Raw genomic sequence first — 23,443 nt, 5'->3', positions numbered from 1 at the left:
GTTTGACAATAACAGCCTGCGCGGGCGAGCGACCTGACATTAGAAGGCGTCTGAAAAGGAAGAGCAGCACATGAAGACATGGGCTTGCCCGGCCTTGCCCGCCACCCTAATAGCGGAACATGACGGGGCGCCTGCACGGGCGTCATACAACTTGGGTCGTTAGACAGTATGCCGGTTGCTACACTTCACGGAAGTCAACTGCTTTTCCTACGTCACATTTGCCACGCTCACTTTCCTTTTTAAGCGGCCGTACGTTTCACATCACTTTGTTCGTCGTACTGGCGCAATGTGTTTACAAATGCAGTTATTATTCATTGCGCGTACGACCGTATCAGCTATATTGCTTGCAATATATCAGTCGGCTACGCTGGATTTGCGGTTACGCAAGCTACAAGGTTTAATCAGGGAGGAGTGAACGTTTGCCCGTATTCGCAAAAATTCCTTATGATAAATAATTTCGTAACAAAATATTTGGGCCAATCATGATGCAGAATATGTCATTACAGAAGCCGGCTGACCAATGGGAAAAGGTATTTAGAAATTGAAAGTTTTGTGAATTTACCCCCTTATCTCAGATACGTGTTACCCGGAATCGTTTAATCTTACGTTTAAGATATCCAGTTTAAACATCTATTTAGATAGACGTTGACATTCTGACATGAGCATTTGGGGCAATGACCACTAGTTATCTTATCTTCCGAAGATGTCAGCGCCGTCAGCGGCCCCTGAAGTATCTGGAAGTCTTCGAACTTTTTCAATACTCTGTAGGATGTCAGCACACGTGTGAAATGTTACACACTGCATTGTGATTTCCATTGCACCAACTTTTCTTTTTTGAAGCTTGACCTGCTTCGAATGGATCCAGATCACTTTTCAAGAGCTTTGTAAACATACCAGCAAGCGGGAGTGCACCCCGATCAATTAATCACAACCCGTTCTTGTGTGCTAGTTTTGAGTTCATATTGTCAAGCGTGTTATTTTATTCGATTTCTTTTGAAAAATGTTAACAAATATGTTGGCATAAGGTCTCTTACAGCCACTAAGGGCACAATTTCACGAAATCATTTCGCGTTGCATTTCCCTGCTGGATTAAACACACCAAGTGGGGCAGCACGCGTACGCAAGCGCCCAACTTCGTGCGTCTGTGGCCGCCCTGTGCGTGACAGACTGTTGGTGCGATTTCTGTTTTTCGGTTGCGTGAACGTTCTTTCCACAGAAACCGAAACTATGTCTCCTAGTGTGTTGTTGCACCGCGTTGCCTAATCGCACCCATCGTCGGTTTCTTTTTTCGGTTCCTCGTTCTCAAGTCCCTTCCCTCCTGTCCCTTCCAACACAAACACACTCTAAGGCGCTCTGGTTTACTCTGCCTAGACGTAACGGCCGCCGCTAAGCAGCCTTCCGGCGGGCAAATGAATCAGACCTCGCATCAGTGTTCGTCACAACGCTACAAGTACCCACGAGATGCGAGATAGCGTTATCGATGCAGGCCCTCGAAACTATACGTATAAACTCGCCGCTGGCTTGGAGATCCCGTCGCATTCACTTCGTTTCTTTGGCGGCAACGGAACGCAGAGGTCCGCTCTGAGTATAGACGTATGGCCGCTTCACTAAACTAGCGAAATATGTATCTCTCGACGTTCTTTGTCTTCATTTCGCTGCTGTCATTGTCCGCGAGCGGTGAGTTTACTTTGCAGCAATTGTACTACACTTTTGTTTCAAAGGTTTCATCTTCTGCTTCCCTCGCTTCAGAGATGCTTCCCTCGCTTCAGAGGTGTCACTTACGGGAAGGCTGGAAGGTGAGCAAGAAAGCCAAACTTGTGTGACCAAACTTGAGTGGCCGACGCAACTGTCTCGCGTCGTACCAGCTGCATTCTAGAGATGCAGCGGTCCTTGCACATATATCTGCGACCGCATTTACGGAGACTGTCGGAAGCACTCTGAATCGTCGCTTCAAAGGCGAAGTGACAACCTGGAAATCTCCGGACAGTCGGTTAATCTTTTATTATTGTGCTCGCGCAGAGCTTCAATACTGTATTCAGTATTTTTCGGTTTTCAGAGTGACGCAGTCGCAGTTGACTCGTAGAGTTGATTCACATAACACTGCACTCGCATGCCATTCGCGACTGAGTTTTCTGCAGGCTGGCCTGCTGCTATCAAAAGCGCCATTTGATCCCATCGTTTGCACTCTTCGATGCATGCACATGCATTTCTTTTTGTATGTGTATAGATGCACAGATTTCACTCATTGATATATATAAAGGGCGAGGGACATCCCTACCTCCCCTCCCCTGCCTTGGCTATGTTCCTGAAAAGCAAGCTCTACCAATGACCACCGCATACGTTTGTTTTTTCGTTCGAGCTTAGAGTGTAAAGTCCACGATAGAAAACCCGCGCCGTTTTATGTAAAAACCAGTACTAAAACTCGTATGGACGGACATATGGATAAGCACGAACCATAGCAATTGTTCACTATACTAAACGTGCTGAAAACGCCGCTGTTCTCCTTTTGTTTCGTAACACACGCCATCATCTGTCCTTCACACTAATGAAAACACTGAGAACGCAAATGTTGGTCTTTGCTTTGTTTAACAACCACGTAGTTCATAACCCTGTCATTCTAAGGGTAATTACTGTTCATATCACGCCATGTTTCCTCGGTTGGTTCACTTGATGCCAAGCCTAGAATGTTTCATCAACAGGGCCTCATCAAGTTGAGGCCCATGGAACGGCTTTATGCTCTCCATTAGTGGAGTGCATAGTACTCTAAACTGTTACCCACTTTCTTCTCAACACACATATTACCGCTCTCTTGACAAATTAGGCCTTATATTACAAATAAAATAATTTGGTAGCGTTCTGCCCACTTGTCTTGCTCCTCATCTCGCCACTTCAGTTTGAACCTTTGAGGATGAACAACCTACCTGTTTCTATGTGCCAAAACACGGAATATCGGTGCTGCTGACGTTTTGTAAAGGGTATTTCCAAAGCAGTGACTGTCATAGTAGCGTAGCCAATTTCTCTCCCGAAGAAAACAAGTCCTTGTTCACTGCTTCTAACCTTTCGTTTTCCCCTAGCCAACTACTTTTCTCGGCCTCTCTTTTAATAACCTCGGGCTAGTGAAGCGTGTTCGTACTGAATAACAGTTCGGAGATTTTGTGTCGGTATCTATTTGCGTGACATAGGTGGTACCCCCGAGGCATTGTATTTCCCGTGGCATGGCTCTTTCTGGTATTCGTTAATCTAAATCTTATTTCTTAACAAGGGCATACCTCAACACCCCTTCGAAACTTTCATAAGTACTGTTTGAATAGGCATTAGTAGTTCGATTATAAGACAGGAATTGATGAGATTTTCTCACCAACACTCTCGGGCCGATACATCCTGTGCCGGAACTCAGTGTTTCCAAACAAGGATAAGCGCCATTTAGTCCCCTACATTGCAATCTTGTTTTGTGTGTGTGTGTGTGTGTGTGTGTGTGTGTGTGTGTGTGTGTGTGTGTGTGTGTGTGTGTGTGTGTGTGTGTGTGTGTGTGTGTGTGTGTGTGTGTGTGTGTGTGTGTGTGTGTGTGTGTGTGTGTGTGTGTGTGTGTGTGTGTGTGTGTGTGTGTCACCACAATTAGTAAACCAATTTTAGTCTTACTGAACTTCGACGTGCACTTTGAGGCGTTAAACCTATATAACTCTCTCAATATAATTTTCGCCCGTAAAGCAGCACAATTTTTTTGCAACATTCAGAAGTCTTTTACTCATGCCGTTTCGGTACGCTGAACAGCTCGTTTCATTTTCTTCCTCTTTTTCTTTTTTTTTCTTTGCAGAAACCTGCAATTTACGTGAGTCGGTTTTCGACAGAGGCCTGAGAAAGCTGCTTGACTCAGATCGCTTTTTCAAGATAGATTTTCCCGACTTCCTGCAGAACATAGGTTACAACCTTTTAAACGTGAGAGTGGGCTTCTCTGATGGCACGCTTCGCGGCATCAGCACCATTCGAAGGAGAGGAAAAGGCACGTTGCAAGTGGACGAGTCCGGCAACAGCCGCCTGACTTTTCACGTAGCGGGAGGGCCCCTGGAGGCTGACTACGCTGCAGGAATCCGAGCGTGGTTCTTACGGACAACACTAGATGTGCGCGTACGCGTGCCACGTTTCCAGGCATCGTTCACCATGCAAGAGTAAGTAAGTTGCGCCTTAAACGCGAACCGACTGACCCGTGATTCGGGGTTATAAGAGTGACTAAGTGTGCTGAGCTATAGAAGTCGCAGTTTCACCACAAAGTTGAAACAACAATTACGTCAACAACAAACTGAAATGGTACACGAACTAAACCTAAGAGCTATAGAAGTCGCAGTTTCACCACAAAGGTGAAGCAATAATTGCGTCAACAACAAATTGAAATGGTACACGAACTAAGGCTAGAAGTCGCAGTTTCACCACAAAGGAGAAGCAATCATTGCGTTAACAACAAATTGAAATGGTACACGAACTAAGGCTAATTCCCGTATGCTAGAACGTCCCTTCACTCCACGTTTCACCTTCACTTGATGGATGGATGGATGGATGAATGAGGCTGTACCCTTTAGATCGGGCGGCGGCTAACGCCACCTAGCCGTAATACTTAGTGAACTAACCATTACATTTATCTTTTTTTTTCCTTTAAATAATGAAGTTGAGGATTCGTACTTCGCAGTGAAGGGTTTAATTTTCACTCGTGCCTTGACTTTAGCCACCAATCAGATAACCTCCTTCTAGTTAAGTCTACCCGCTTAAAGTCTATTTTGCCCTCGCTGTCCCTCGCAAATCCCAGTGCTTTGAAAAACTCTGCGCCATTATCCTGAACTATAGGGTGAAGCCCTTTACAGAACATTATCAAGTGTTCGGCAGTTTTTTCTTCCTCTCCACACGCACTGCATACTGTGTCGACCCCTTCGTATTTGGCCCGATATGTCTTGGTTCGCAGTACTCCCGTCCTGGCCTCAAACACTAGAGAACTACCCCGAGTATTATCATAGATTCTTTCCTTGGCAATTTCCTGCTTAAAAGTTCGATAGATCTCTAGTGCGGACTTCTTAATCATGCCCATTCTCCACATGTCAGTCTCCGTTTCCTTCACTTTTTTCTTAACCGATAGTTCTTCTTGGTTTGGCCACCTGCTGTTTTCTAAGTATTTACCAGTCAACTTCTTGGTTCGCTTCCTCCATTTTGTATCGACATTCTTCATGTACAAGTAGCTGAAAACCTTCCTAGCCCAACGCTCTTCCCCCATTTCTCTCAATCGCTTCTCAAATTTTATCTTGCTGCTAGCTTCCCTGCCCTCAGATGATGTCCATCCCATATCACCTTGTACCCCCTGATCTGGTGTATTCCCGTGAGCTCCTAAAGCAAGCCTACCTATTCCACGTTGCTTAATTTCTAATCTTGCTTGAACTTCTGATCTCATGCACAAGACCGCATTGCTGAACGTCAGCCCAGGAACCATGACCCCTTTCCATATTCCTCTCACAACATCATACCTATTGTAATTCCACAGTGCCCTATTTTTCATGACTGCTGCATTCCTGTTACCTTTAGTCGTCACGTATATTTCGTGTTCCCTCAGATACTCGGTCCCATTGCTTATCCATACGCCCAGATATTTGTATTTATCTGTTATCTCTAGCGTGACCTCCTGTATTCTAAGCTCACTACCTTCGTTGTCATTGAAAATCATGGCTTCTGATTTTTCCCTACTGAATCTAAAATCTAACCTAGCTCCCTCATTACCGCAGATGTCCATCAATCTCTGCAAATCTTCCTTGTTGTTGGCCATTAGCACTATATCATCTGCGTACATTAATGCTGGTAGTGCCTGATCAATAAGTTTTCCTTGTTTGACTAAAGAGAGGTTGAAGCCCAGTCCACTTCCCTCTAATTTTGCCTCTAATCCTTGTAGGTACATCATGAATAATAAGGGTGACAGGGGGCACCCCTGCCTAAGACCCCGTTTTACCTCTGCAGGCTTGGATACCTGTTTTGCCCACTTTATAACTACCTTGTTACCTTTATAGACACCCTTTAAAAGATTAGTGACTACATGTTTTACGCCTAGTGTGTCCAGTATTCCCCACAATTCCTCTTGAACCACGCTATCGTACGCTCCCTTGATATCCAAAAATGCTAGCCACAGGGGCCTGTGTTCTTTTTCTGCTATTTCGATGCACTGCGTCAGTGAGAACAGATTGTCTTCCAACCTCCTGTGTTTCCGAAACCCATTCTGCAGTTCCCCCAGCGCCCCCTCATCCTCTATCCACGCCTGCAGTCTTTCCTTTATAATCTGCATCGCGAGCCTGTAGACCACTGATGTCACTGTTATAGGACGGTAGTTGTTTATGTCAGCTTTGTCCCCCTTTCCTTTATAGATCATGCTCATCCTGCTAAGTTTCCATCCATCAGGAACTTCACCATCGATTATTATTGTACTCACTGCCTCTCTGAGAAAGTCGATGGAAGCGCCCTCTCTAGGCATGGCAAGTTACTGCATATCAACAATAACGTGGTGCGATTCTCGAGCAGCGCAGCGTCATTTTCAGCCAAGTAGCGGCGCAGTGCTCAACTCTGTCAAGTGAAGGGTGAAAGTCGAGTCGAGGAGCGTTTGTGAATACGGGGGTAAGACTTTTAGCATATGATCTAGCGTAAGTCAACAATAAATACGGTGGCTTAAGAAAATGCTGCCGCGAGCAAAGCGACCTACTGTCTGTCTATCGCTTCACCGCAAAATGCGAGTTGATGGTATGGTACGTACGAAAGTAAGAGTCGTCTGTTGATCCCCGTCAAGACATCATGCGCACGACCACGTCCGAACGGTCAAAGTAAGCACTTGCTGCCGATGGCGCGCAGCCCATGGGTCATGAGTAACGCACATATCTTGTCGATATTTCCATCGACTCGGAATAAAAAGAAATGGCACGTGTCGAGAAAGTGAGTACTTCTACAAATGAAGCTGCATTTGCAGGTTGAACAAGCGCACATATTATAGAGTGTGAACGGAACAGAACGCAAGACAAGCTTTACTCTGCAGTATTGTATAATAGCGCTTTATTAGCAAAGCAAGTGACGGGCCTCTTCTTGCGTGTGCAACGAACTTGCACGTATATATATATATATATATATATATATATATATATATATATATATATATATATATATATATATATATATATATATATATATATATATATATATATATATATATATATATATATATATATATATATATATATATATATATATATATCTGTGCGTGTGTGTGTTTGTTTGTTTGTTTTCCTGCTTAATTGTAACAATTTTTACCAAGGAAGTTGTTTCTCTGAATGATTCCAGGTCATCGCCAAACGACCTTAGCGTCGAAGTGCACGGAGTGAGGATGTCTAAAGGTAGCCTGATATTCGACGAAGACGACATCGGTTTGGAAGGCCCCATTTACGACATCGTGTTCGAAGAATTCAGACCTTTAATTCAGCAAAAGGTTGGCGAAGCCCTGGTAAGGGAGCTTCGAAAATTGGCCGAGGAGACACTCGGAGCGGTCAAGCTGTACGCCGTGTCTAACGCGGAGCGCGCTGTTCGCGGAGAAGGTAAGATGATTGTAGACGTAAGCAAAAACGATGTGCACGTACATAGATTTTTGACCAAGTCTAAGATTCGCACATTCTAGTGTCGTTAGCTACTAACTGTCACATAAACGTTTCTGGGAGGCCATGTGCTCTGTAGGTGGAGCTATCCAGATGGGAGAACGGGTGAGGACCAGTTGAGACGCGCGAACTGCCACTATATGGTTGTAGAAATGCGCCATTTTTCTCTTCCCATTCATGTGGCGATCGTGACTGGACATTCATCTCAAATAACTAGCACCAAACTGCGGGCCGTACATGCGGATGGTATAGTTGCAACCAGCAACTGAAACGCCGATTGGAACATCTGGAAAGATGATTCAATGAGAGGAAAGTCCCTTGCGGGAAAAAAAAAACAAGACTTTAGTACAGGTGATATCACTTATGCGTTCCGTTTCTGCAATTTGCTCCGCACGACAAGTTTTGCAACTTTTTTATGGTTAGCGACAGGGCTATTTTTATTATTTTTTTAAAGCGCGACACTCTTAAATATCCAGGGAAAATACCCGTCGTCTTCAAAAAATTTGGGGACCCTTAAGGTTCGACTTTAACAGTTGAACGCGATAGCGAAATCCAGCCCCTAGTGCACCCTTCAACCGCTAATTGAATACTTATTATGTTTTGTTACACACACACACACACACACACGCACACAAACGCACTCGCACGCAAGCGCGATGTATCTATAGTAATGCAGTGACTTGCAGTGTGTTCCCTTCCCTCTGCTAGAACGGCACTCTGCTGTAGTCGAGACATGTTTTTCACAGTGTCTCACAGATTGGACACAGGCACACACACGGGTGCGCGCGTGAATGGTACATACAGGTTTTTGATCTAACGCAACAGTCGCATGGCCTCTAAGATACACGCCGCGCGCTCGCCAACTCAGAGGCCATTTTGAGTCTCACAATGCCTCACAGATGGTAGCACATTATCTATAGCGTTTGCTGTTCGGTTGATGAACGCCTCTAGAAAGGCATGACGTGTTTTCCGTTCGATGGACATGGTTGTCCATTTTTAGAGCTGTTTAAAAGTTTCTGCGCGTTTTTAGCAGTGGTGGCTGCAATATCCCGGCTTTTTTCGACGTAGTTTGATAGCCTCCCAAATGCGCCTACAAATCGCCGAATGGGCTCGTTTTCTTTGTGACACCTGTCGAACAAAATGCGTTGAGGAGACTCCTTCCACTACATGGCATTTATGTAGTGTTTTTTCCCCGAAGCAGCTGCAAGTAACGTCGTAGCTTTGTGGTAGGACACCTGCTTGCCACGTGAACAGCCTGGGATCAATCCTCAATGGGACAGAAAATTTTATTGTTTATTTTATTTGCTTATTTCTCGATTTTTCGCTTAACAAACAATTTTTCGCGCACAACCAACAGTGCTAACGCTGACGGCGGCATTTCTGCGACGCGAGCTCTCTAACGGCATCGCGTTAGGAACCTCTCCGTGCAATTCAGTTTGCCACTAAATCACGCCCACCACTAAGCCACGCCCACCTACAGAGACAGAATGCGCCGAGTTTGCTCGGCGTGGCGCAAGCCAAGTACAAGGGACGAAATGCCCACGCGTTTACGTATACCGCCGGCGTGCCAGAGCCATGTTTGCACGCTAGATTCCGGCGCTAGTTCAGTCATTCTTACAAGGTGTGTAACAGGCTGTGGTTCGGCTCTATCTACTCAGTCTACGCCAAGGAAAGACCTATAGCATCAGTCATAAAAGTCACGTTAAGCCCCGAAGGTTGATCAACTTCTCTGTTTCTTAAGTTGTATGCTCAGCTAATGTAAACTTCACTGTTTTATTCATTGCCAGGAAATCCTCCTACAATATTGCCAGAAGCAATATTATAGGAGTGCTCATGTTCAAGGTCACACGTGAAATGACTTTTAAACACCGCAAAGGCTTTAGTTCTAGAACACATAGAACGACACGTAGACAGTCCAGAAGGCCCATGATGTTTTTGTAGGCCTAGGCCAGCCAGTCCCATCATGGGTCAAGCCATCTGGTCATCCCATGTCCTTCCATGTATGAGCTATTTGAAACCGAAATAACGTGCTTGTAATGTCATGCCATGTCATGCCATGCCATGCCATTTTGTGTATGTGCCATGCACCAATGATCACTGTAAAAGGTGAAGTGAATGTGCCCACCACTCGGGTTGCACACGTGCACGAGATGACGCACTTTGCACACGTCGAAAACAAGCGGGGTCTCATTAAAATAGCCACGTAAACAATAAACTAGGGCATGTCTTGACTATTGCGTGACTCTTACATTAGCTAAAGAAGCAACGCCGCAGTAATATTGAAGAAACACTTTCAGTATAATCTATGGACATTAATGTTCCTTATTGTGGACGTTAATTAACGTTGTGTAATGCTGATTAATGCTCACCGATGACAGCCCCTGTACCAGATGGAATTACGCATTTGATGTTGAATGTTTTACTTGAAGAATCGCCTAACACTTCTTTAGATAATGTGAATTACTCATAGAAGAACTCGTGGATATCGCTAGAATGAAAACTAGCTGAAATTATATTTCTGCTGAAGAAACAGGACGGTGGGTGAATATTAGAACAGATAAGTTCAATCGCCTTGACGTCAAATATGGTGAAATTGATTGAGAGAGTTATACATACTCGAATCAATAGATGTATTGACGAGAGGTTTATTCCAAGTCCCTGTCAAGTCGAATTCAGGGCTGTGTGTTCAGAATAGAACGCTTATATTGATTCATAAAGTCGTATACAGTTAGCACGACAGCACAAGTATGCGGCTGTAGTTACTTTGGAAATCACTAAAGCATACGATACAGCAGAGCACAGTATTCTGATATATCGATTGCAATCCCTTAATTTTCCGGCATACTTAGTAACGTGGACTCACAAATGTTTTGTAGAAAGGAAGTTTTACTGTTTTAAAGGCGGCTTTTCATCGACAATTCACCCGCAAACGAGAGGATGATCTGTGGGTTTTAACGTCCCAAAACCACCATATGATTATGAGAGACGCCGTAGTGGAGGGCTCCGGAAATTTCGACCACCTGGGGTTCTTTAACGTGCACTGAAATCTGAGAACACGGGCCTACAACATTTCCGCCTCCATCGGAAATGCAGCCGCCGCAGCCAGGATTCGATCCCGCGACCTGCGGGTCAGCAGCCGAGTACCTTAGCCACTAGACTACCGCGGCAGGGCCAAACGAGAGGAGTACCGCAAGGCTCAGTGTTCTCACCGGTGCTATTGAATGTGCTAATGAGCACCATTTCACGTAACCAGAAAATCACAACTTATGTGCATGCTGATGATGCAACGGCAGACAACATTAAGACCTTATATGAACGGCTTCAGTCTTATCTTGACACACTGGAGAACTGGCTTGATGAATACCAGTAAATGTGCCCTTCTTGTCTTCCCCTTGAAATACCCCGTGTATATCTCATTATGTTACCATTCTGAGGACATACCCCAGATGAAATCTATTAAATACCTTGGGGTAATTTATAATGCACTGTTTTGGCGACAACACATCGAATACACAGCTGGAAAAGGTAAATGAGCCGTATAGGCACGTTGCGTATAATAAGCAACTACCGAACAGGCATGAGAAAAGATACACTAGTAATGATATATCGAATGTACGTACGTTCGTCCTATTGTGGAATTTGGATGCATGCCTTTCTCTGACGCTGCAGCCTACAAAACCCGGCCTTTAATTTTTTTAGAAAGAGAGTCGGTACACGCTTATACCTTGGCCTTCCTAAAATGGTTGCTAACTGCATTTTATACCTAGAATCAAGAGTTATTTCTCTTTCTTGTAGGTTTCGTATCTCGACCGTTCAGACGTTTTTAAGAATTTATGAGTCACCAGAGCAGTCGGAGACAGCATTTATATTTTCTCCGAAATTATTTGTCAGTGTTAGATGCCACAACTTCCCACCCCAAAAATTAAACTTGTAGAACATTTACTGGACCCCCTGGGGGTACGTATCTGTGCGATAACACCAACTAGCGGTAATTCACACAATGTGGCTATCCAATTTGACGACATTTTTCTTAATAATGCAAAGTTACTCCCCTCTCACATTCTAGATGGTTTATTACAGGAACACTCACTTGCAGAGCGTCAAAACACGTTTAGCTATTTCTACGCATGCACCACAGTGCGACGAAAAGTCAAATGTTGGTATATTTAGCCCGAACTTGAATTGATCCTATTTCCTTCAACTACCTGATTTAATACCTCTTTTTGTGGCAAAGTTTCTGGCATGTGGTACTCGCGTTACGAAACTTAAACACGGAAATCACATCGGTTGTTGGAACTACGCATTCTGTCTCTTTGCACTGCATTTTCTGTTGGTGCTGACCCGCACATAATAAAGGCGTTTCGTGCACTATTATTACCTCCGCAACAGAGAAAAGTTATACATGTTTGGGTGCCTGGTCATAAAAGGCTGCTCCCAAACGAAATGCCAATTCTTTAGCGATGTCGTGAAAAAGCGGGCCAATTTTACTATCATTCCCACCTTCCGATGATGTGACAGCTGCATAATTTTGCAGGCGTAACAATATGGAAAGTTTTGCAAGTATATGACTCAGAAATTCTACAAAATATCAGCCCTTATTACATCCCTGGAGCCGATCATTTTGCGAAACACGTAAATTAGAAGTCGCAATTACGAGGCTGCGCTGCCGGGTGCCGAAGCTAAATTTCTTACTGGACCACATGCAGGTCCAGTAAGGCTCTTTCTTCCATGTGCGCTTTCTGTGGCGAGCTATATACTGTGGATAATTAATTTTTGACCTGGAGGTGATTTACTACAGCTCGTAGATCCAAGTTAGAAAATCCTTTACTGAACTATATTGGAATGAGTATGTTCATGCCCGTAACTGTCTTATGAAGCCTCTGTTTCTGGGTTTGCCAAAGCGATAGTTTGCGTGGCTGTGCGGAATTATATTGTAACAGACTAGAAAAGGGTACAGAAGAGAAGCAGAGGAAGACGAAAAGTCTTGGCACGATCGCAGTGTGCTGCCGCAAACGACCATCGTTCACCTCCTGTAAATAAAACCATCTTATCACAGCTCGCTGTTACAGTTGTGGTGGACGTGCTGGGTAATCGACACCCGCAGACTGAAGGTGAACCGCAAGTTCTTCGACGGAGTCGTCAAATTGCTGGACTTCCACCAAATCCATCTGGTCTGGACATGTCCCACAACGCAAATGAACACCGACCCCTCTCGACTTCTGCGCCGACCAGTTCGGCTCCACAACTGAGAGATGCTCGTCCCTTTGCCGGCAGACCAGATGAAGACGTCGAGGCTTGGCTCATCCATTACAAACGGGTGACTGCCGCTAACAAACGGGATGCTGCTTCTCAGCTTTTGTACGTCGCGTTCTTTCTGACGGATACTGCATTAATATGGTACGAGAATCGAGAGGAAACGCTAACGACGTGGGACAGATTTGTTTCTGAAATCAAAGAGCGTTTCGGCGACCCAACAACGATAAAGAAAAGAGCAGAACAGACGCTAATGCAACGCGCTCAAGTGCCAGGTGAAACTTGCATGACCTACATTGAGGAAGTCATAAAGCTATGTAGGACCATTGACTCCGGTATGTCTGAGGAAGACGAAGTCGGGCACATTTTAAAAGGAATCGCCGAGGATGTTTACAGTTTCCTCATCGCGAAAGACACCTTGACATCTGTCACCGATGTCATTCGTCATTGCCGCAATTTCGAGCAACTAAAGACGAGGCGCATCATGCCAAAGTTCGGCAGGCTACCCAATGTGACGACCATCGCGAGCATAGACAGCAACCAGGCGCTTGATCTTGCAACAACAATCCGGCAGATAGTACGTGAAGAACTCGGCCTGCACGCGCAAGTGGCAAACCGCCCAAGCACTCATCCCCCCTATCAGCCACCAGAGTTCGAGCGAAACGTTGCTTCATTCTCCTCGCACCGAGTGGCGGAGGGCTTTGAGGATTCTGATGCCACACCTCAGTATCAGCCACGTCTATACGATAGAGGCCCTGCCTATGACGCACGATCACGACGAGCACGGCCACATTCTCATACTCGGGGCTCGCCGCCGGACTACGTCCCGCTGCGGCAAGGACAGTACCAAACATACTACCAAGATGTAACTTACGACGAATACAATGAATTCCAGAGTGTGGCAGAAACCCTTTCTTCGCGTGATAACGAACTTCCTCACCGACAGCAGTGGCTCAGGATTCGTTCCAATGAATATGGTATAAACCGTGACCCTCCCGTGTGCTACAACTGTGGTTTCACTGGGCACATTGCTCAGTATTGCCGCCAACAACGCCGCCAATCACGAAGGACACCAGCCATGTCTTCGCCACCAAGACCCGCTGCTTTGTATGACCTGCGGACAACCGACTTGTCTCCAAGGGACCGTTTTTCGTGCGAGACCAGACGCAGTGATTCGCCAGCATCCGAGCAGAGTTTGACACCACCATCCAACCGTTCTCGTCGCTCGCCGTCTCCTCTGCGTCGTTCTTCTCCGCCGCCGGGAAACTAGCATCCGCGACCAATGGTCGCCGGACGCTCTTTTCAAGATATACCTCTGCCTATTGTTATGATCAAAAGCAAAGTGAATGTGTTCATTGATAGAATACCGACGATGGCGTTAGTTGACACTGGGGCGACTGTGTCTGTGATGAGCCTCGCCTTCAGAAACCGCTTAGGACGCAAAGTTATGTTTTCATGGGACGATACAGTCACCTTTCGTGGTGTAGGCGGCGAGTGGCTTCATCCTCTTGGTGTATGTGCTGTCAGTGTTTCATTGGCTGGAAAAGTATTTGTATCGGAATTTCTGGTTCTATTTCGTTGTTCGCACAATGTCATTCTTGGTATCGATTTCCTGGAGCAATGCGGTGCTTCCGTTGACTGTGGTAGTGGGGAAATATCACTAAACAATTTGTTTTTACCGTGGCAAAGACAGGAACACACTTAGTGTGATTGATGAAGTGATAGCACCATCTTGGTGCCTGACACCCGTTCGAGTCTCTTCCACGGCGGTTGATGATGCTTGTGTTGACCTCATAGTGGGGCCTCTACGCCAAAACTGTTTTAAGAAGGACATACTTGTGCCTTGTTCTGTTGTGTGCATGACAAAAGGAGTAGCAACATTGTGGGCGCTGAACTGTTCTGCCACGCCGGTTGTGCTTCCTCGCGGGATGAAGATAGCTCTCTTTGATGAAGCCTCATGCAACTCGATAGCAGCAACAGCTACGGACCTCCCCACCTCTTCCTCTGCTTGTGATATTCCCCATAATGAAGATCTAATGCTCACTATGATCAGCAAGACTCAGTACGACGGAACGGCAAGCGCTGGTGCAGGTCCTTTCCCGGCATGTTGCTGCTTTCGACTTCAAACATAGAGATGCACCCCTTCAGTTACCCTCGTCCCGCGCTCGTCACAGAATAGACACTGGCTCTGCACACCCCATCCGCCAAAAGCCCTACCGAGTGTCATCCTCTGAGCGCAAAGTTATCGCCGAACAAGTAAAGGACATGCTGAACAAAGGGGTCGTGCAAGAGTCGTCCAGCCCGTGGGCAGCCCCGGTAATTCTTGTCAGGAAAAAGGATGGTTCCTGGAGATTCTGCGTAGATTACAGGCGTCTAAACACTGTGACAAAGAAAGATGTATATCCCTTACCACGGATTGATGACGTCATAGATTGCTTGCATGCCGCTTCGTATTTTTCAACGCTTGATTTGCGGTCAGGTTATTGGCAAATACCTATGGAACCCGGCGACAAAGAAAAGACTGCTTTCATAACTCCGGATGGCTTATTTGAATTTAATGCCATGCCTTTTGGCCTTTGTAATGCTCCAGCCACTTTTGAAAGATTTATGGACACAGTATTACGTGGTCTAAAATGGGAGATATGCATGTGCTACCTTGACGATGTTGTGATATTTGCCCATACGTTTGAGGAACAAAACAACCGTCTCAGTCTTGTTCTCGACTGCATCGAAAAAGCCGGGCTGGTTCTGAATTCCAAAAAATGTCGCTTTGGCGAACGTCAAACTCTCGTGCTGGGGCACTTGGTCGACAAGGAGGGCGTCAGACCCGATCCTCGCAAGATAGAAGCAGTGAGCTCTTTTAAATCACCGCAGTCCGCACGAGAACTTCGCTCATTTGTCGGCCTATGCTCATATTTTCGGCGTTTTGTTCCACGATTTGCGGAGATCGTGTATCCGCTGACAAACGTCTTCCGACAGGATGCAACCTTCAACTGGACACCAGAGTGTGACGCCGCATTCTCACAACTTAAGTTTGTACTAACGTCAGCACCACTGTTGCGTCACTTCGATCCATCTTGCCCGACTGAGGTCCACACGGACGCTAGTGGTATCGGTGTAGGCGCGGTGCTTGTACAACGTCACAATGGCGCAGAGCATGTCGTGGCATATGCCAGCCGTTGCCCGAGCAAATCAGAACGCAATTACACAGTTACGAAACAGGAATGTCTGGCAGCTGTTTTCGCTGTACAGAAGTTTCGTTGTTATCTTTACGGGAGGCCATTTAAGATAATTATTGATCACCATTCGTTATGCTGGCTGGTTGGTTTGCGTGACCCCTCTGGCCGCCTCGCACGTTGGGCGCTGCGACTTCAGGAATACGACTTTACGGTGTCGTACAAGAGTGGCCGTCGTCATGCTGACGCAGACTGCCTTTCCTGATTCCTCTTGCGACTACTGAATGCGATGCTGAGAACTTTGACGACTGCCTTGCTGCTGTCACAAGCACGTTCCCCAACGCGGCTGATTTCCAGAGAGAACAACGCAACGATCTCAACTTGGATCCTCTTTTTGCCGCCGCACGTGCCTCCCAACACAGCGGTCGCTTTACTGTCCGAGACAAGTTGCTCTATAAAACTGACTACTCCAGACCTGGAGCACGTTTTCTTCTAGTTGTCCCCAGAGCCTTCGCTCCGATGTTCTACGTGCCATGCATGACGATGCGACGTCCGGTCACTTCGGCTTCATACGAACGCTGAACCGCACGCAGGAACGCTTTTACTGGCCCAAGATGTACGAAACGACGAAGCGTTACGTCGCTAGCTGCGAGATGTGCCAACGTCACAAGCGCCCGGCCACCGCTACACCAGGTCCCCTTCAGCCGTTAACACTACCCAGCACCTCCACCACAACTGTAACAGCGAGCTGTGATAAGATGGTTTTATTTACAGGAGGTGAACGATGCTCGTTTGCGGCAGCACACTGCGATCGTGCCAAGACTCTTCGTCTTCCTCGGCGATCGAGCAGAACGCAGCTCACTCACGTTGCTCGCCTGAAACCTTTCTACCCTCCTTGTGCATCATAACTCGCCCTACGGGCTTCGTCTGCTTGCGGGGGAATGTAACAGACTAGAAAAAGGTAGAGAAGAGAAGCAGAGGAAGACGAAGAGTCTTGGCACGACCGCAGTGTGCTGCCGCAAACGAGCATCGTTCACCTCCTGTAAATAAAACCATCTTACCACAGCTCGCTGTTACAATATGAATGAAACCAAAAGACCAACAAAATCAATATTATTATCCCTCTGCGTCGACATATGCATAACTTTTCTTATTTATTTATGTTTTTTATTTAGGTTTCTGGTTTAATTTATTTTCTTAAACTAATAAGGAAGCTTTAGAGTCCGTAAATTTGAGTGAGCATCAAAATTTATTTCCAAAGCCTTTAACGTTTTCATTTTATAATCTCCATTACTCTAAAAATGAATAAGATTTCATAATACCGCTCGATCCTCGGTCGATTCCCCCACAGTGGGTAAGAGCGACAAAAGAAGGTGAACAAGAACGAGAACAAGCGCGTTCCTGACTACACATTCTTTTTCTGCCATCACGGCACAGCACATGCAAGATAATGCTATTTGCTATGACGATGACGCTGAAGAGGATGATCATGATCACCGACAACGACTGGCTTGTAAAGCAAATGACGTCTCGGCATACTCTACGATGCATTTCATATGACGTGAAACAACCAACAACCACCAAGAGAATGTGCACAGACGTCATATTTGCCACCTTCAGGCTAGATTCGGTACCACAAATGAGTAGCAATGAAAGCAAAACAAAATTCACAAGTCAACACAGCCTACCAGTTATGAAAAACAAAAATTGCACATAACTGTACACAACTTTGTCACTTATTTACATGCATGAGTGGTGAACGAGCGATTTACGGTAACACCAAGTGGTCCCACTGCTTCGCCCACTTATTTATTCATTTGGTGAATGTGCTGTGATTTTTTTTCAGGAGTCTGTGTATGTAACTCCGCTGTCGACTATTATTATGTACATACTATAGTGCCTATTAAAAACAACAAGTATGTATTGTCATGTTTTCAATCAACACTCTCATTTGTAACGCCTTCGAGTATTCAACGTATTGAAATAAATGAAACGAACGAAGTCAGGGCATTCGTAATACAAATCCAAATCTTTACCACATGGAGGCTTTTTATGCTTACAGCTAGTATAAGCAACGAAGCGTTGGAAGCTGCATGTTAAAAATAGTGAGTGTATAGCTTTCCATGAACTATTAAAGGTAGTGTTCAATTACGTTGAATAAAAAGTTTTACTTGTTGCCTTCACAATAAATCAGTCTTTATCTCAGTTGTTATCTCAGTCGTTATCATCAGTAGCTATCTCGATTAAGCTTTCCTCGCATTTGGTGTTGTTCTTTCTATTCAGATTCGTTGGCCCTTCGAGCATGGAAACATGGTTTTAATGCTGCCACGAGCCTTTCAGCACTCATTGAGGGTGGCCGTTCGCATCGACGTCGCACCAACGCACACTCGGCGTCAACCAGCACAAGAGGGCAGCACTTGGATTCTTACAGAGTGCGTCGGCAACGCCAGATAGGCGTCTTCGAACGCTGCCTTAGAACGCTCGTTGTGTCGACGGGATTCGAACCGGCGACCTTACCCGACGATTTGGGAACGTTCAACTATTCCGCAGCCCTGGTGAACGAGATTGAGGGGAACGTGACCGGCCTCTCGAGCATCTCCCTTAACGGCGCCAGCTGGACATCTGTCGACGAGTGCGGAATCCGGGCTCGGTTCGACCTGGTATTCAAGGGTCTCAGGGTCAATGCGACAGCGTCAGCCCGCAAATGGTCAATGAGCAGGAGCGTGGCCTTCGAGGTGGAGATCCCGGAAGTCGAGGTCCTTCTAGAGATCCAAGAGTAAGTACAATCATGAAGTCATAGAGCGTAACGTGATTTTTGATGGAACATGTAAAAAAATTTGGCACATCCCACTAACCTTCGGAGTCGATGCATGTTTATGCGAGGCATTCGTAGGGAAGCTGACTGTGTTGTAACATGTTTACTGAGCGAAATGTTACAAAATAACGCTAAAAATATGTACAGATACTGTACGCTCAGACATATGTTAAGCAGTCGCGTATGTTTTATATAACCAGTTGTTTACAGTTGCGTAACATGGGTGTTAGCAACATGGGTATTAGCAGCACCAGAAGCAGTAAGCAGATATTATAGTGCCACTATACTTATATGTAGCGCTCATGCTCGCGAGGCTGGGAGCCGGGCACACAGCTATATAAATCAACTTCAGTGGATGGCGCTTAACTATACAACTAACGTTAACCCGACACGACCGCCGTATTATATAGTAGTACACGTGTCATGTTTCTAAAATAGGATAGCCAGCATGGCCATCAACATCGACGCTTCACGAAAAATTACTGTTAGTGCCTATAAGAAGACGACTTTAGAGAGCTGGCGTGGCTCTGTGCTAGAATACTTACTTGCCGTGCAGTATGCTGGGGTAAGATTCCTGCTGGAACCCTAACATATTGAAACTGGCAATCACCTGTGGCACAAACCCGCAAACATGTGGCGCATACCCGCCACTGGAATACGGGTACGAGCCCCACGCGTCTGGCGGAAAGAGTTTGACGACGCAGGCAACGGGATTGTCACATTATTCACGTAATGACCAGCGAGCCATATTTTTCGAACCAATTTTCGTTTTCCCCAAGTTAAGGAGTGATAACGAAAGCACCAACTCGTAGGCGGCTAGATAGATAGATAGATAGATAGATAGATAGATAGATAGATAGATAGATAGATAGATAGATAGATAGATAGATAGATAGATAGATAGATAGATAGATAGATAGATAGATAGATAGATAGATAGAGATAGATAGATAGATAGATAGATAGATAGATAGATAGATAGATAGATAGATAGATAGATAGATAGATAGATAGATAGATAGATAGATAGATAGATAGATAGATAGATAGATAGATAGATATGGTAAAAGTGCTTGCAGTACGCAAAAAAAAACTAACACAGTGCGTGTGGCCTTGCATACACGCAATGCCAAAAATGTGTCTTGCGTTTCTTCCAGAACTGAGGATTCGCTTCAAATTACTACCTATGACGTGACCTTTACCTCTAACGTCACGGTAACACCAACAATGGCGGGGACAGTTGGCTGGCTTGTTGACTTATTCGGCGGACTTTCCAATACAACCCTAGAGGACAACGATCTACAGCTAATCAAGTCGTCTTCGCGCAGATACGTTCAACGGATCGTCGACGCGGTTAAGGGTTTCATCGCCGATCCTCCGCCCATACCATCGGCGCAGCGCCGAGGGTGACCATCTGTGACACTTTATTGAATGTTATCGCTATAATAAAGAGACATGTTGGCGAAAAGTGTACGAACATTTACCGCGATCAAGTACGCATGCACAGCACGGCATGTGTTATGAAAGCATGTCTACTTCGACGAAAACGTATAGGCGCGTTCTGATTGATGGCAGGGCAAATGGCAATGACAACAAGAGAGAAATGACACGATGCTAACCACAGCAGAGAACAGTGCCTTTTGTAAAATAAATCACGTTTACATAGCAAACTGGGAAAATAGGTTGATATTCCTGTTTTCATGTGCCTCAAAATAAGAAAAGGGCAAACACGAAAGAACGACAAACACGGCGCTATAGAACTTAGCGCTGCTCCAACTTGCCCATTTCGCTGCTCTGCTACGTACGGGCAACTTTTCTCGCCATATAAGCGAAGTCTACGAAGCCAAATTGCGTGTATACTACCGCTGATGAATGCAGTCCCACAATTATCTCCATAGATAGATAGATAGATAGATAGATAGATAGATAGATAGATAGATAGATAGATAGATAGATAGATAGATAGATAGATAGATAGATAGATAGATAGATAGATAGATAGATAGATAGATAGATAGATAGATAGACAGACAGACAGACAGACAGACAGACAGACAGACAGACAGACAGACAGACAGACAGACAGACAGATAGATAGATAGATAGATAGATAGATAGATAGATAGATAGATAGATAGATAGATAGATAGATAGATAGATAGATAGATAGATAGATAGATAGATAGATAGATAGATAGACAGACAGACAGACAGACAGACAGACAGACAGACAGACAGACAGACAGACAGACAGATAGATAGATAGATAGATAGATAGATAGATAGATAGATAGATAGATAGATAGATAGATAGATAGATAGATAGATAGATAGATAGATAGATAGATAGATAGATAGATAGATAGATAGATAGATAGATAGATAGATAGATAGATAGATATGCTCTTCTATTTTTCACGTGTAGCCCTTTTAGACAAAACGCAGCTCACACCAGTAAGATATATTACCTCGGTAATGACAAATAAACATTGCACATAACTGCAACACCGCTTTGTCACTCCTTTACATGGGGGAGTGCTGTACAGGTGATTTACGGTAACACCAAACGGTCCCACTGCTTCGCCCACTCGTCGTTCATTTCATAGACCTGCTGGTATTTTCGTTTCATGTGTGCCAGGCGAAAAAAAAAATCCCGCCATATCCACGAAGTGCATGATAATGAGTGAGCGAAGTTCCGGAGGGAAATGATCAGTGGGCGAAGTCACGCTCATGCGAGGACTTTGCCTGCCACCAAAGAGTTTTTGCAGGTATACACAATGTGTACTCGTATCTTCATCACTGGTGGCGGCAAACTCTCGCTGTAGAAAGACGATGGCGTTGGTGCGGGACTGTTCATTCCTGATTCTGGAGATGGCGGTAAAGTTGTTATCGAACGACAATCGATGGCAAACCTTGCGACTGTGGCCGAAACTTCAATTAAAAAAAAAAACACACTATATTCACGGAGTGAATTTTGATGAGTGGGTCCGGCGAAGCATTCGTCAGTCCGTCTGTGCTGCCGTTCGTCCGTTCATTCTTGCTTTTGTCTGTTTGAGCGCCCATCTGTGCGACCAACTGTCCATTCTTTCGTACGTCCATCCGTGCGTCCATCCGTGCGTCCGTCCGTCTGTGCATCCATCCATCCGTCCGCGCGTTCTTCTATCCGTGCGTTTGTCCCTCTGTCCGTCCATCTAATTAACACTCCGAGTACCGCCATCTCACATCTTTTCATGATATATTCATCATATAGAAGTATCGCCATCCAGCGGACATTCCAAGGTCTGAACGAAAGTGGCCACGGCCGGACTGGAGCGGCACGCACGCACTCTCTTGCCTGCGCTTCGTGTCAAGTTGCCACCTTTCACCGCCGCTAGTTCATGGCACTGTGGCCCAACACTCGCTTACCCCGCCGCGGTGGTCTAGTGGCTAAGGTACTCGGCTGCTGACCCGCAGGTCGCGGGTTCAAATCCCGGCTGCGGCGGCTGCATTTCCAATGGAGGCGGAAATGTTTTAGGCCCGTGTGCTCAGATTTGGGTGAACGTTTAAGAACCTCAGGTGGTCGAAATTTCCGGAGTCCTCCACTACGGCGTCTCTCATAATCATATGGTGGTTTTGGGACGTTAAACCCCACATATCAATCAATCAATCAATCAATCAATCAATTAATCAATCAACACTCGCTTTTTAGATTAAGCGGTTAACGATTTAGAGTATATATTAGGTACTCTGCTATGGGAGAGCATAAAGCCGCTCTTGCTAAAACCAGGGAGATTACGCCCAGCGAGTTAAACGTGGCAACCTTTCTGGTCAGATAGGGCTTAAAGTGCGTCTTTCTGATACTAGTTTTTTTTTTTAGTAAGCATCAACTTCCAGGCAAATTTAATTGCAGGTTAAGGCACCGATACTCGTCTCTGTGGGTTATTCAATCAGAAACAACTATCTTTTTATTTATGATTAGTGTGCGTGGGTTTTCTCTTCAATTCAAATGAGCGTGCGCGTAGCGCCCCTCTTGTCCAGCTGTGGAGGTGGCTAGGACGTACTACTACTACTACTACTACTACTACTACTACTACTACTACTACTACTTCTACTGCTGCTGCTGCTGCTGCTGCTGCTGCTGCTGCTGCTGCTGCTGCTGCTGCTGCTGCTGCTGCTGCTGCTGCTGCTGCTGCTGCTGCTGCCACATACATCGCGGACGCACGACCCACGGCTTAAGGAGCTTCGCCCCTAAAAGTCGAGCTTCAAGCGCGTCGGAGCCACCGACCTCAGGTAGCGATCGCTTCAGGCGCTTGGCTGCAGCTTCCCTAGCCCGCACCGCCTCAGGATCCGCTTGGCGGCGCTTCCGTGCCGCCACCCGCTTCGCGGGCTTTCAGCTCCAGGTCCGCTTGTCTTTGCGCACATGTCGCCCCCGTTGCGCGAGCCCTCGCCACCTGTGGATCGGAAGCTTGTCGTTGTTGACGGCGAGCCCTTGCTGCTTCAGCTTCTATAGAGCTCCCACCTCCGAGACTTCACGGAGAGCCCTCGCTGCAACCAGCTTGCGA

General features: G+C 45.8%; 1 protein-coding gene across 1 annotated transcript; it reads left to right on the top strand.

Annotated features, from left to right (window-relative positions):
- Window positions 1-1,523: 1,523 nt before the first annotated feature.
- On the top strand, window positions 1,524-20,370 carry LOC119177789 (uncharacterized). Its single transcript, XM_075883513.1, has 5 exons — window positions 1,524-1,677; window positions 3,815-4,166; window positions 7,351-7,601; window positions 18,371-18,863; window positions 20,060-20,370. Exons 1-5 carry the CDS (start codon window positions 1,623-1,625, stop codon window positions 20,310-20,312), a joined length of 1,404 nt encoding a protein of 467 aa, XP_075739628.1. The 5' UTR covers window positions 1,524-1,622; the 3' UTR covers window positions 20,313-20,370.
- Window positions 20,371-23,443: the final 3,073 nt, after the last annotated feature.

Source organism: Rhipicephalus microplus, unplaced genomic scaffold (assembly GCF_043290135.1).
Source record: "Rhipicephalus microplus isolate Deutch F79 unplaced genomic scaffold, USDA_Rmic scaffold_18, whole genome shotgun sequence".
Taxonomy (NCBI): Eukaryota; Metazoa; Arthropoda; class Arachnida; order Ixodida; family Ixodidae; genus Rhipicephalus; species Rhipicephalus microplus.
This window is presented reverse-complemented; position numbering and strand designations above follow the sequence as displayed.